The sequence below is a fragment of the Agelaius phoeniceus genome, chromosome 1 (assembly GCF_051311805.1).
Source record: "Agelaius phoeniceus isolate bAgePho1 chromosome 1, bAgePho1.hap1, whole genome shotgun sequence".
In the NCBI taxonomy this organism is placed as follows: Eukaryota; Metazoa; Chordata; class Aves; order Passeriformes; family Icteridae; genus Agelaius; species Agelaius phoeniceus.
Genome location: NC_135265.1, coordinates 141816709 through 141831188, shown reverse-complemented (window position 1 = coordinate 141831188; position 14480 = coordinate 141816709). Strand labels below are relative to the sequence as shown.

Sequence of the window (14480 nt, the reverse complement as noted above, 5' to 3'; positions counted from 1 at the left end):
GAAAAGATGACCTCCTACTTCATTTGCTAGATGTGAAAATTGCTGTATATAACTCAAATAAATCAAATAGAAGCCTGGTTCAAGAAAGAGTATGGCAATACCTATTCTCTCACACTGGTAAAAGACTAAAGGTATTTGTTTGTGCTGCCAGCAGCATTTGAAGATGATGTTACTCAGACCACCTGATGGCCAGAATGGATCTGACACTCATTCTGAACTTTTGAGTTGAGAGCAGAGATTAGTAAGTACCAAGAAATTGGCAGGAAGAGTGGGAATTTATTTCTTCTGGCTCTTTCTCCCATAATTTTTGGTGTATGTAATGTAGAAGAAAATAGAGCACAGTGAGAATTCACAAAGTTGTATTCTGAGTACTGAAGCCTTGTAGATGCTATTTAATCTCCCATTTATTGAATTCTCTTCTTTGCCTAACCACCTCTAATCCAAGGAGAATGACTGGAGGAATTGCATAGCACACTGGAGGAATTACACAGCTCTGTCACATCCAGAACAGAAATGACTCTGCACAAAGCCACTGATTCTCTCCCACGGAACTGCATGTCCAAGAACAGGATAGGACAGATTTTGATGTGTGACCTAGGATGTAGGTCTTAAAATCAAGGTTTATATCACTTTGGAAAGTTAAATTAAGACATATTTTGCTAATGGCATGAAAAAAAAAGTTCTAGAGAAAGAGACAGAAATTTTAGAAGGGATTTTATTTGCCAAAATACAAATGGCATCACTGGTAAAATCTCAAGGGTGCTGAAATCAAACTTGCTGCTGATCTCATTATAAACTCTTGAGCTTTCTGTAGCCTGGAATTTGAGGCAACTTGTGGAGAGGTGACTTTTCAAGTAGGGCTAGATACCAGCAAAAACTTAACTGAAGCTACTGAGCCAAGCTTGAAAGATTTTCATGTAGAGCCTTTTAAAAAACCCCTGCAGCCTGGGACACGTGACTGCCAACTCAAGATCTGTCTGTCAACATGAAATGCTTGGGACTGTTGGTGGAGAAAAATGATCTGTTCTTTTTACTAAAACTCCCCTATATTGCTAGCTGCAAATATGGGGCAGCAAGAAAGGACATCAAACAACCACAGCTACAGCCACACAACAAAAATAAGTCATTTTACATTTATAAAATCTTTCCAACACTCTGGAAGCTGATGAGAGAGGAGGGGACTGTTCCTCATGTGGAGTCTGAGATGAAGACTTAAATAGGTTACCAGACAGGTATAAAATATTGTCATGCATATTCTTAATATTTGCTTTATTATCAGAAAAAAACTTTTTTATTCTCATTCAACCTTCCCAAAGTATTTTTATTACATCCCATTCTTCTTCATAGGGAGGGTAGGTCATTATGAAAATGACCTTTTTATGAATTCATATAACTGACAGGGAAGACATTCTATTTCTTTCTAAAACCCAAGAAAAAGCAAATGAGTCAGGGACTAAAAACCAAGTTCAGAAAAACAAAAAAGAAATTTTAGGTTAAGTGTTGAATTACAACATAAGAAAGGAAAATCAAACCCTTTCCTTAATTGATTTCCAAAAGAAAATCAGAAAGTATGAACACTAGAAATCAAAACAAACAGAAGGGAAAACAAACTGTAGAAGTGAAGTGATTCCAATTATCAGGAACTGAAGGAAAAAGAATCTCCATTCCAGCACTTCATTAATCACATTATACCCAATTCAAAGTTCTCAGAGATCTCCCAAAAAATATCAGCCCTATGCTTACCACCCATTAAAATCAGTGTGATTTAACAACCTGTCTAAGTACTCTACAGCACTACTACCACTATAATTAAAATACTTAAAGATCAATAAATACTAAAGAGGAAGGGATAACTAAGCTAAGAAAAACACAGAAAATCTCAGTTCTAGTAGTATAATACTTGCAAAACAGTTTGGCATCTTGGCTAACAGGAGGAAACCCAACAAAAGGAACATTATACAAAAAGGCAATTTACTTCTCAGGAATTTTCCAGTTCTCCTTTGCTGCTGCAGTTATGCCCTTCAGAATTATCTCTTTTTTAAAGTGCTGGGTCTTCAAAGAGACTGCGGTGAAATAATTGGTTTGGATCTTTGCCCATTAAAAGTAATTTCATGTTGTCATAACTTCACAGGAATCAAATGAGTTACAACACCATAAAATCAGTATAGCATAATTATTTGTTGCCAGAGAAATAATTACAGCTGGACAACATTGCATAAGGGTCTCACAGAGACAATACCAGGCTAACAGAACTAATTTTATGAGCTCTGGGCTGTTCATCCAGCTCCCATGATTAATAGCAGAGAAGAAAGAGAACACACAAACAAAGCATTATAACTGTATCTATAAAAACAGGCAATTTATGTAATTGCCCTACCTTTTTATAGACAACAGTGGGGTATTCTACAGAATAAACACCATATGACTTTTCCAGGCTGTATCAAAAGCCTTTACTGCACTAATCTTCCTCGGCTTTTCTCTGGAATACCATCTTGGCAACAACCTGGTGACTCCCACATGTGGGAGAACTAGACCACTTCTGAACTGGTGGCTGGCATCAAGGCATGGCTGAGGGCATCCTCTGCTAAGTATGAGGTCAGCTACAGAATAACATCAAAACACAGAGCTCTTTTCTCCTTGAACTGCAGGCACCTCGACATCCCTCACAATGTGGAATGCAGGGGGAGGAGGCACATAGAGCTCACTTGGACAAGGTTTAGCACCATCTCAACTTGTCCAGGACCAAGACCAGACAGAACATGTCAAAACCCCAAATGTTCATCAGGGTCCAGGTCTCTATTAACCTGGAGATGAACAGGTGGCATGAAAAGGCTATTCCTCCAATTAGATTATTCATCTGATGATAATATCGCATAAATCTTTATTTTAATAAAATGCCTTTCTTTTCTTGATTTTTAGAGAAAAAAAAAAACCACTTATCTATTTCCCAAATTCTACAGTAACATCAGTGGAATTACTTCTAGACATATGTTTATGCCAATGTTTAAATTCATAATAGTGAGTTCAGATACATGTTTTGCTACAGGGTTTGGGTTTTTTATAACAAGGTCAGAAAATCAAAGAATTCCCAGATTTCTCTGAAGTTCAAGTTACATTGACATTTCCAAAAAAAGGATCATGAATATGTAAATCTTGCTCAAATGAAACTGAAAAGTTATATTTCATAATGAACTTCTGCTGTAGACAGAAATCTAGTACTATGCTAACAATAACTTTCCAGAATCTGACAAATAATGAAACAGAAGTCTCCCCAAGGAGACAAAGAAGAGGAGTTATAGGCTTAACTGCACAAATGAAAATTAATTTTCTTTTACTGGCTCCTAGACAGACTGTAAGTAGCTGCAGTTGTTTCACCAGGAGCAGAATAAGGTTGACTAAATTTTGCTATTATATATTTTTCACCTTTTTTTCATGTCAACTGTTTCTGCAAGTATCATTCTACATTCAATGTTAAATTTCCTTGTGGTTGTCTCTGTTTCATTACTTAGCTAGAAAGCAAATTTAGATCATTGCCTTGGATTGCATACTAATTATACACCATTTAACAACCATTTAATTTTAAATATATAAGCCAAGAGATTAATTGGCAATGCTGAACTCAAGTGACATCTTCTAATACCAAATGCACAAAGCACAGGCATCGTGCAGGGTTCCCATTACACATCTCAACCCTCATCACCAGACAGAAGGATGTCCATCCTCTTGTGCCTATTGGCACAGAGAGATGAACTCCAGAAAGGACAGAGGTGGCATTCATTATAATAAATCAGCCATGTTGGGAAACATTTCCATTATGGAATGGGAACAAAACACATGTAAAACATACTCATTTTAGCTTACCCTTTGACCTTGAGCTCCATCTCTTCCTGGTGAACCTGAGGCTCCTGGGACTCCCTAAGCATTATAAAAGGAGATAAAATTATGAGATCAAATTAACAGAATCCAAAAAAATTTTGAGTAAAACTGTATGACATGTTTTGGATAAATGGAACTAGGAAGCTCAATAATGGGTGACACCATAGAAGAGATTCAGTAAAGAAGGTATTTCTGTGGAATGAGAGATGGGTAAACACACATCATTGAAATGCAGAGATGTTGAGTCTACAGAGGCACAATCTCAGCATTAAACAAGAAAGTAACCAGCTTTTCAGGCCCAAGTGAATCAGCTGCTGCACACCAACATACCCTGGATTCCTCCTCTTTCTAAATCCCTGTTCAAATTCACCCCAACAATACATTTCTCATCAGTTTGTAAAATGTGCCCTAAACTCACAATGATGCCAATTCAACATTCAAACTTAGTCAGTGACAGGGTGTACAATAGGGAATACCTGCAGGCCAGGAAAACCAAGATCTCCCTTCTCTCCCTTTTCACCGGGTGGCCCCTGCAAATAAACAATCACACATAGCAAACAAAATACATGGTTACATTTCTGTTTTTAATGGCTCCCTTCAGCTTCTTAAAAAAATCCCAAAAAACAACAAAGGAAACCAGTAAGAAAACAAATTGTTTCTTTCTGAAAGCAAACAAAAAGACTCTTATTTGCAAGACTCTTATTTGCAAAAATGCAAACGTAGAAGTTATAAACATTTTTAAAAAACCCTAATTTTAAAAGGTTTCATAAATAACCTGGGTACATTTTGTTACAAAAAAAGGGTAGCAATTTTCTTTTTCCCTTTAAAGGAATTGGTTTCACTTCAGGCCTCAGCAGTATCTCCAATAATGGTGAAAAAATGGGTTTACTGTGGAAACTAGGCATGTTTCTATGGTACATATGCATGAGAAGAATATACTTTTCTAAATAATAAATAAATGTTACTTTTTATAAAAAATAAATTTCTCTATTAAATAACTGCTCTTATAATTAAAGTATTCTTATTATTCTCTATGACAACACAATCAAGAATATATAGCTTTGGTAAACCATTATATTTTTCATTAGTATCATATAGGCTGGAAAAGGATGACATTTTATTATAATGTAGTAAATTTGGAAAAATAAACTAGCAGAAAGTAATATATGTATTACTACTTTTCTAGGCTTGTCTGTACCCGTCTACTGGAGAGGTGTATGAAACAAGATAAGTGCTACTGATTCATTATTCTAACTATGTTTATTTATAATGAAATTCTGTGACTTATTTCACAATAGCCTTGCAAATCCAGTCCTAATCACTTCCTCTGATGATAGATTTTATTATGTAATGAATAGTATTGCTTAATTTTGGCAGAGAATATGGTGTTCTTGCTTGGGTACACCTTTCAAGTCAGAACTGATCTGCAATGAGCAGTACAGCCAGAAAAAGAGGAAATATTAACATTTTGGTCAACTGCCATGTCACAACCCCCACCGCAATTTATTTTCCCTTGAATCCAGGCTTGGATGCTAATACCCAGGTCATATTCAACCTGCAATCAAATACTTTCAGATGACTAAAAATTCTGTTCAAAATAAAAACCCAGAAATTCTGGCATTGAACCCACGTTCACTGGAGGTCAAACCCACATCTGTGATTTCACCTCAAATACTAAAATTCAGATTCTGATCACAACACCAAAAGCTATTTCAGTCTAGTCTAAGCTATTTGCTGTTTAAAAGATCATAGAAAAATGCCTATTGATTTTTTAAGTCTCACTGGAAGCCCTTGAATAGAAAGTCCACTGGGTCCTTGTGGTCCAGGAGGTCCCTGCGGTCCAGGAACACCAATTTCACCTCGAGGTCCATCTGGTCCCTAAAGTAGCACAGGACATAAGTTAAACTCTTATCATATGGACAAAGGCAGCTTCTGTTTGAAGAATTAAATGCCAATAGATTCAAAGACATCTGAAATATGAGTTAAGATATTTGAGCAGTTAGGGTTTAATTTAAAACTGTCTGGTTCCTTTATAAACACACAAAAAAAGAGGATTATTTATTCTGTGAAAGCAGAATTCTGAATTTTATATCTTTTGTCAAGAAACAAATAGGACAAGTAATTGTTTTGGAAAGAGACACAGTAAATGCCAGTGACATTTCACTATGCTTTTTCCTCAAAAAAGCCAGAGACAACCTGGAATTCATTTCAGGGTTTCCATGCAGCAGAGATAAACCAAGAACCCATGCATCTGTCAAATGTAGAGCGCTTTAAAAAGTACCTTTGGACCTGGATCACCACGATGACCTTTGGCACCTCTGACTCCTGGGCCACCCTGAAAAGCACAAGCACGAGACTCACTGAAAACCAAAACTCTCAAACAGAAATGAAATCCAGCGAAGCCCAAACAGATTCTTCCTGTTCCTGAATCAGCATTCAAGAATCAGTAAATATCCTGTCGATATCCTTCCACTGGAGTAATTAAACTGGGAACATACTGAAGTGTAGCCATGCACAGGAACAGATTTAAACACAGATGTGACTTCTTAGAGCCAAGAATGTACACTACGTAAGAATCAAAATAACACTGAAAGCTATGATATGGATGGAAATGTGGTCATGGGTTCCCTTCCAGTTGCTGAAACCTCCTGCACATCTGTCTGTTCTCACCAAAATCACATTGTTAAAGGCTGAGTTCCCAGAAAGGCCAAGAGCATTCTGGCCTTGATCAGACACAGCATGGCCAGCAGGACCATGGCCCCTGTACTCAGCGCTGGTGAGGCCACACCTCAAATCCTGTGTCCAGTTCTGGGCCCCTCACCACAAGAATAACATTGAGGGGCTGGAGCACATCCAGAGAAGGACAACAGAGCTGGGGAAGGGTCTGGAGCACAAGTCTGATGAGGAGCAGCTGAGGGAGCTGGGGTTGTTTAGCCTGGAGAAAAAGAGGCTCAGAGGGGACCTTGTCACTCTACAACTCCCTGAAGGAGGCTGTAGCCAGGTGGGAGTCAGGCTCTACTGCCAGGTAACAGCCACAGGATGAGAGGAGGTGGCCTCAAGTTGAACTGTGGGAGGTTTCCATTGGATATTATGAAAAATTTCTTCACAGAAAGGGTTGTCAAGCTTTAGAACAGGCTGCCTAGGGACATAGTGGAGTCACCATCCCCAGAGCTGTTAAAAAAACATGTAGATGTGGCAGACACTTGGGGACATGGTTTAGTGACAGACTTGGCAGTACTGGGTTAACGGCTGGACTCAATCATCTTGAAGGTCTTTTCCAACATAAACAGTTCTATAATTCTGTCATCCTAATGACTTAGGGACAGTTTTCAGCAAGGACAACTCCAGACCCTACTAGATCTACACCATGGTTTAATTTGGAGCTATTCTTAGGTAAAATGCTCTTATGGACATATTTCTCTTTTTTGCTTTCTTCAGCAATACCTACATCTGCTCATCGTTTATTAACCAACTTTAGCCTTCTTTATTCCTATCATCTGAGACACTGGAGTACCATATATCTGTGGATGGCTGCCATGAATGTGTTTTGCAACAGCATCTACATGTGCTTTCTGTTCTAGGACAGCATAAATAACTTCTTTTTCACATCAGTTTCCCTCTTCCCCCATCTGAGTATATTGCCTAATCTCTGGAATATGAGCTTTACAGGTATTCTGCCTATCATTGTACTCATAAAGGACCTTGTACAACTAGACACCATAGTTGAATAGAACTCTTTAGGGGCTACAGTAAGTACTTACAACAACAGCAGTAAAAGCAATAAGAATAGAAAACATGCTTATATGCAGTATCTATGAGACTTTAAATAGAAGAAATAACAGAAATATCTGGAAATCCCAGTGTACTATTGCCCTTCAATGAAGGTGTCATGACATGGTCTTCACATATAATCACAGAACAATTTTCCATTACCTCTCCCAGCTCCCTCAGGCTTCTTTCTTCCATCCCACCTCTCCATGGCCACAACTCATTCCACCACGGCTAGCTCTGACCCTAAAATCTCATCCCATGCTCTCCATGCAACCAAGTTCCAATTGCCAGTTGCAAAATTACAGATACTCATATTTCTGCATTCCAATCTGCTGTCCTTTCTCCTTCCTCTGCCTTACTCTGAGATTAAAAATTCCCCAGCACAATGACTGCAACTTTTTAACATAAACACAAACACAGTTTTCTCCCATTTTGTTCTCATAAATAGATTGTATTTTTACTAAGAATATATGCTTAAAAATAGCCTGATGCTGAGCCATTAAATGATGTGCTTTTGGAGTCGTGCTGAAGTTGGCACACTTGTCCATGTTGGACAACTGTTGGTGTACTTGTTCATGTCCAACTCAGTAACCTTGTTTGGTAAAAGCACAATTTCCAGAAGAGCATTTATTTAATATGAAAACATCAGAAGAGGCCCCCTCATTTTTTTCATAAACTTATTTTGGTGGTTATTCCCCGGCACTACTAAGCCTGTGTGATCAATTTCAGTTTTTTGGGGGTTTTTTGTGTTTTTTTTTCTGGCCAAAAATTCTTGTTATGCCTTCTCTTATTTTGAATAACTTCTTAGTAGCCGGTACTTTCTTCCAGAAATGGGTCTTAATCTACTGTTATCAAGACACCTCCTTGTCACTGTCACATTTTCTGGAAAAATCCCCTTGCCAGGATTCTTCTCCTGGGAAGCTGAGAAGCCTCAGAGAAAAAGGAAAACAATATTATCTCATTTACTTCTCCTGTGTTTTGCTGCTTTGGAATGTAGCTGGAGATGGTTTACCAACAGGTGATTGTTTTATTGGTTTTGTGTGAATTGTTTACACTTAATGGCCAATCATGGCCAAGCTGTGTCGAGGCTCTGGAAGAGTCACGAGTTTATTAGTAGTATCTTTTAGCACACTTGCTTCTGTAAGTATCCTTTCTCTATTCTTTAGTATAGTTTAGTATAGAATTCTTTATTATAACATAGTATCTTAAAATATTAAATTAGCCTTCAAAGAGCATGGAGCCAGATGCATCATTCCTGCCTTCATCTGGAAACCCCGCAAGTACAAGACCTCCTCATTTCTTTTTAACAGTCAAAACCTATGAAGCACTGAAAGCTTTTTTTTGGCAATTAAACTTGTCCAATTCTTCAACAATTTTGTCTCCTTCACCTTCTTCAACTCTGCATCATTCCTTTCAAATGCAGGCATTAGTTTTACATGATATCTCATTTTTTACTTTGTGTGAGGAACTTCAGACAGCAAATTCTGCCAAAAATGAAGCCATGAAAACAGTATCCCATGATGAAAATTGCCAGATAACCTTAACTCTAAACAAAATCTTACCTGAAGTGATGCATTTTCTAAAAATTTAAAAATTCTTTCTAGAGTTACTGTCCCAAACAAATGGAAGCATTTTATTTGGAGTGTTTCTAGCCTAATGTCTAAAACTGGCTACATGGTAGGATCCTGATCTCTTAAACAGAAGAATCCTTGGCTTGGAGAAAAGTCACATGACATTTTAATGACTTGGAGCTCTCCTGACCAGACATAGCACATATGACTTTCTGACTTTTGGTTGGCGCAGAGATGAACAGTGACTTTATTCTTTTTGCTCTGCTTTTTTCATAGGCCCTGAATTTTTTTTTAAATTTTTCTTTTCTTTTTGCAGAGCTCTACCATCTAACTGTCTGGTAAAAAAGCATCACTTACAACAGGCTGAGCTCCAGAATCACATATTTCCCTGCCTTGGCAGTGATTTTTCTGCTTCATTTTAAGCTTCCTCTTGCCTGGCACTATGCTATTCAAAACATGGTTAATTCTAAATGTAATATATAGAAGTACATTATTTTACTACTGGGTTAAGCCTTAGCAATTCCTGATCCATATATCTTTTGAACTATAGTAATAGACATCCTTCCAGTCAAATAATTTTCAAACATTTTTCATTTTACTGTGAAATGTGGTCAAAATACTCAATTTAAGTGACATTTTTATGTGATTTATCCCATTTTTTACAGAACAAAAACTGGATGCTAAAATGTGGGAATTAAAACTTTCATCCATACCTATTTAATAACCTGTATTCAAATAGGAGAACAGGATAATTTCTCCTTGTTCAAGATGCAGCTCTTAAGTGAATTTCCTCTTGAATTTCTTTCCAGCTTTTTGTACCAGAGCTTGAAAAACAGTTCTTGCAGAAAGACTACCCTCTGAGTTGTCAGGAGGAATAATGTCAGCTAGGACCTACAATCTGAAGGCCTTATGTACAAGTCAGTTTTGTTGTTAAACATGCATCTCAAGCAATTTGTGCACTTTAACACCAAAAACATTTTCCCTCACTTTCTTCCCTGGCTCTCTAATTTAAAAACATGCCCTTGGTGCATCTGGGACACAGTATGAGCCAAGAAATATGCAGTTCAAGCTTTTCACAAGACAGCCTCATCTAAACTCACTCAGCAAGCAGCCCTAAGATACCAATCACACTTATCTAGTTGTAACAGAAAAAAATCCATGGCCATTCAACAAATCTCTAAGTCAGGATTCTTGTTAAACCAAATCAATAATGGACCATCACAGAGCCTTTCTAAATTGATAAAAATCAGCCTTGGGATGCAAGATTGAGTTCTCAAAACTTAGTGGGCCTGAATCTCCAATGTCTGGTCTAATTGTCTGAGTTTCCACAAGTCAATAAAGAGAAAGGAGATTTATTCCATCTAAGATACTACACTGACACAGAGGGAACATTAAATAACTGTTTTCTTCAAGAGACTATCTAGTTCCACACAAGGAACTTAGACACACACTTACTTAACACCTACACAGCAAACTATTAATGATTGCCATCAAAATGACACCACTAGGCATATGTAAAAGTTGTAACGGTGTGCATTTCATCATTCACTGGAGAGATTAAAAAAAATTAAATTCAACTTTCCACAAAGGCAGATTATTTCATTATTTCTTCCCTTCACAGCTCTTGGGTACCTCTCTGCCTTTAAGAACTCTCAGAAGAACCTGTACTTCCAGTTCTACTTTCCAATAAATATTTTACTTAGGTAGGGCTTTTAAGACAGAAAAGTCTTCTTTCATCACAAACTACACAAGTGGCACTGTCATGTTCCATATTTTTAATTGGTAAGAATTCTGTAAACTGAGCATTTCAGAAATCTAAACTCCAAGCTATATTTAATACACATCTGCTAGAGTAGACAGAAAGAGGTGATTAAAAATTTGAAAATAAATGGCACTACCTATGAGGTATCTAATGCTACAGACAAATAAAAGGGTTCCAGGTCTAAAGAATACCCCCACTGCTTCAGCATAATCTTTCTTTATATAATTCATAGCATCTTCATTATAAACTGAATAGAATTTTATCTCTTTACCAGTATTTGTAAGTGTAATTTAACCTTATTAGTCATACAATTTCAGTATATTCACAGTATAAAATAATAAAGGTGGACAATTTGGTACAGTTCACTACAAATAAAACCTTACCGGTGGTCCAGGAGGTCCAAGGGGACCCTTGTTGGCTTCTGAACAGGAACAAGCATGAGGAAGGGCAGGACAATTTTCCTCATCTCTCTATGAAAAGGTTAAGATAGGAGAAGAATGATGCACAGAACTTCAAATGCTGGGTATTTTATCAGTCTAAGACATAGGATTTAGTACAGTATAAGACAGTACTCAAAAGCACCCATGATTTAGAAAAATACATCTAATTGACTTTCAATAGGACAAGTAAACCAAGTAGAGATGGGCTTTTTAGAAAACTTTTAAGCATCCATTCCAAATAAAACATTTTCTCAACAAAGTAGAAAATAAAAGGTAAATTCTACACTTATTGAAAGAGGTTTCTTACCAAGCCAGGAAGTTCACAGCATTTGTCTCGATTGGCCCATGAGGTAGCACAAATAATGTCAAACATCTGTAACTGCAGCTGTTTCAAAACAAAGGTGGTGTACAATATGACTGTTAGATGTAAGATCAGTGCAAAATGGAGCCATCAGCAAACAAAGCCAACTTGATTCAAGCACTCAGATTAGACAAAGGCTTTTGACTTCAAGCAGCAAGCCACAAATACCACATTTAAATGGTAAATCCACTGCTTCGACCAAATTTGTGTCCAACCAACTCATCTGAACTATCAGACATTATATGAATTGAGCAAAGCTGTTCAAGGTTAAATGCTGCATGCATTTGTTGAATTTCCCCCCAATCCTTGATTAAATTCCTTATTTTGCCCAATGGTGTCTTCCAGTATCTTTTTATAGCAAAAAAGACATCAAGAGTTAGACGAAAGAGAGTTTGGCTTCTCTGAATAACTCCTCTTAACCCTCTGGTCTGCTCTTCAGATTTTATCTGGGACAAGGTCTTCTGTAGACTATTACTTACACTGGACCTGAGCCACAAATAATATTTCTCATTTTTCCAGTTTAATTTTATTTTAGAATATGCCCTCTCTTATCTGTATTATCCCCAGGCAATGATAGCTTAAGAATGGGGAAAAGCTTGCTCACCACGTGACAATATTGGGCAAAAAAGAAAATTCCCATAACAGGTCTGGGAACATGGTTTGGACAAGAATTTAATCTGCAAGAACACACACACATGCTAAAAATAGTGGCTGCTTGATATTCAGAAACAATATACTAAATAGGACTCAATGGTAAAACCAATTATCTCCTTTACAGCCCTCGCTAAACAAAGGGGTATAGAGAGATGAAGCTTTCTTCTGTTACTATTTCTATTCTTTTTCCATGCCTTGTTTATGTGCATACTGAATAGGGAATGGTATGGAACAGAACATCCCATTAAATTAACCCCACATGTTAAAAAATTTGAGGAACTGCTAAAGACAGAATGCTGGGTTTGTTCCCATTATTTTCAGTGGCATTATTTTAAGATCAGAACAGAGGAATGAATTTTAAAATTTTCTTATGACTGCATTGCTTCTAAAGCTGTTAAAATTAAGTACATATGTGCACCTTTGGTCTTGCCTCATTTTTTTCCTTATAAAAGTCAAATATTATATTTTAAATAAAGGCATACTTTCATATAAATAGACATTCTCCTCACCTGCCAGCAGATTAGCTGGTTTGTGGATTTGCTGTACTACAGATGCAGACACAATGAGCTGGCACCATGCAAAACACCTCAGACAGCTGAAGTGCAGCATGAAGGCAGCATCTGAACTCACAGTTTGGCTCCATGGAGAACCAGCCTGGATCCAGCAAGTCTGTGTCCATGTCTGTGTCAAATGGAAGCTGGCTGCATGGGGAGCCACTTACTCTCCCTCTTTGCTGCACATCCCTAAGCTCCTAACTCCAGGAGGCCTCATAGTGCAGCAGCAGACAAAAGTGCAGGCACACACTGCTCTGGGACACAGAATACCTGAGCATTTGCATGATATTGCTCTTAAGCAAATCACTCATCCCAGAAATGGGGTGCAGCAACACCAGAGTTGGTTCTATAGAGAGCACCTTAGGTTCAGAAGTTGTATTGCCATTTTTTTCCATAGTTCAGTCCATCCTGAGCTGTTCTATTATCCTGATCAATGGTAGGACAAAATTTATAGATAGGTATGTACATGTATTCATTTTGTCTGGACTAGGCAATCTGGACAATAGGAATAAAGTCTGTTGGTGTAAATTAAAGAGCAAACAGACATTTTCTGAAATGCTGTATTCACCAACCAAATGTTGGATGACTCAGTGTTCTTTTTAAAAACCATTTTGTGGGTTGCTCTGACTCAAGTTAAAACCCAAAACAAAGCTTTCTTTGCTACTCTTAAACATTTATTCATAAGTCTATGCATTTATAGTGATTTTGCTTTCTAAATACAAGCAGAATCAGTAAGGTGGGAAAATCCTCATCTAACCAGGCTACAGCTCTGCAAATTTCCCAACAGACCACGTTAGAAAATACTATTAACAGTACATATATATGCAAGCAAACAAGGTTCAAAGAGGAGGAAACATCAATAAAGAGGAGGTCTGTGAATTGTAGATAATGTTTTAAAGTTGGACTTTTTATTAAACCCCACTGAAGGAATAGAAAACATTACTTGCTGCAGGTCCCAGTCAGGTTCCATTGCTCTGGCTACGATACAATCCTGAGATGACTCATTCAGGAGTGTTAAAAGGGTTTGGCACCTTGAGCCTAATCCTCTGTTTGATCAATCTGTCTGTCTGTCTGTCTATCTATCTATCTGTTCATTTTACCATTGCACACTGTATATATTGATGGAAAAAAAACTCTGGTACAATTATATTTCCTCAAGATTGAAATGTCTGGCAAAATTCAAACGACTGCTCTGTATTGATTTATATTTAAAATACACTAAAAACATTCCAAGAATGTTAAACATCTTCCATGTGAATACAATTAGAACAAAACATCCACAATTTTGTTCCAAACTGCCTGCTTACTTTTATTTTATGTAATAAGCATGTCTAAAACTAAGAGCTCTACTAATCTAGTAGCTGTTCTGAGAACCTCTATCCTGCCTCTTACTAGATCTCTTTGATGTCTTTTAGAGCAGGAAATCAACTCATTTGTGTCTTAAATGTGACTATTTAAAGAAGTACTGCTCAATATTAATAAATTGTGCAG

General features: G+C 37.3%; 1 protein-coding gene across 5 annotated transcripts in view; it reads right to left on the bottom strand.

Moving 5' to 3' along the window:
• Positions 1–14480, bottom strand: part of COL14A1 (collagen type XIV alpha 1 chain) — a 113878-nt gene that overhangs the window by 16599 nt on the left and 82799 nt on the right. For all 5 annotated transcript variants that reach the window (XM_077188564.1, XM_077188571.1, XM_077188553.1 and 2 more), the window contains 6 exons: positions 11728–11805; positions 11364–11450; positions 6158–6211; positions 5659–5754; positions 4353–4406; positions 3862–3915 (listed from right to left, as the gene is read on the bottom strand). In XM_077188564.1, coding sequence (XP_077044679.1) covers positions 3862–3915; positions 4353–4406; positions 5659–5754; positions 6158–6211; positions 11364–11450; positions 11728–11805 — 423 coding nt within the window. The remainder of the gene's footprint in view (positions 1–3861; positions 3916–4352; positions 4407–5658; positions 5755–6157; positions 6212–11363; positions 11451–11727; positions 11806–14480) is intronic.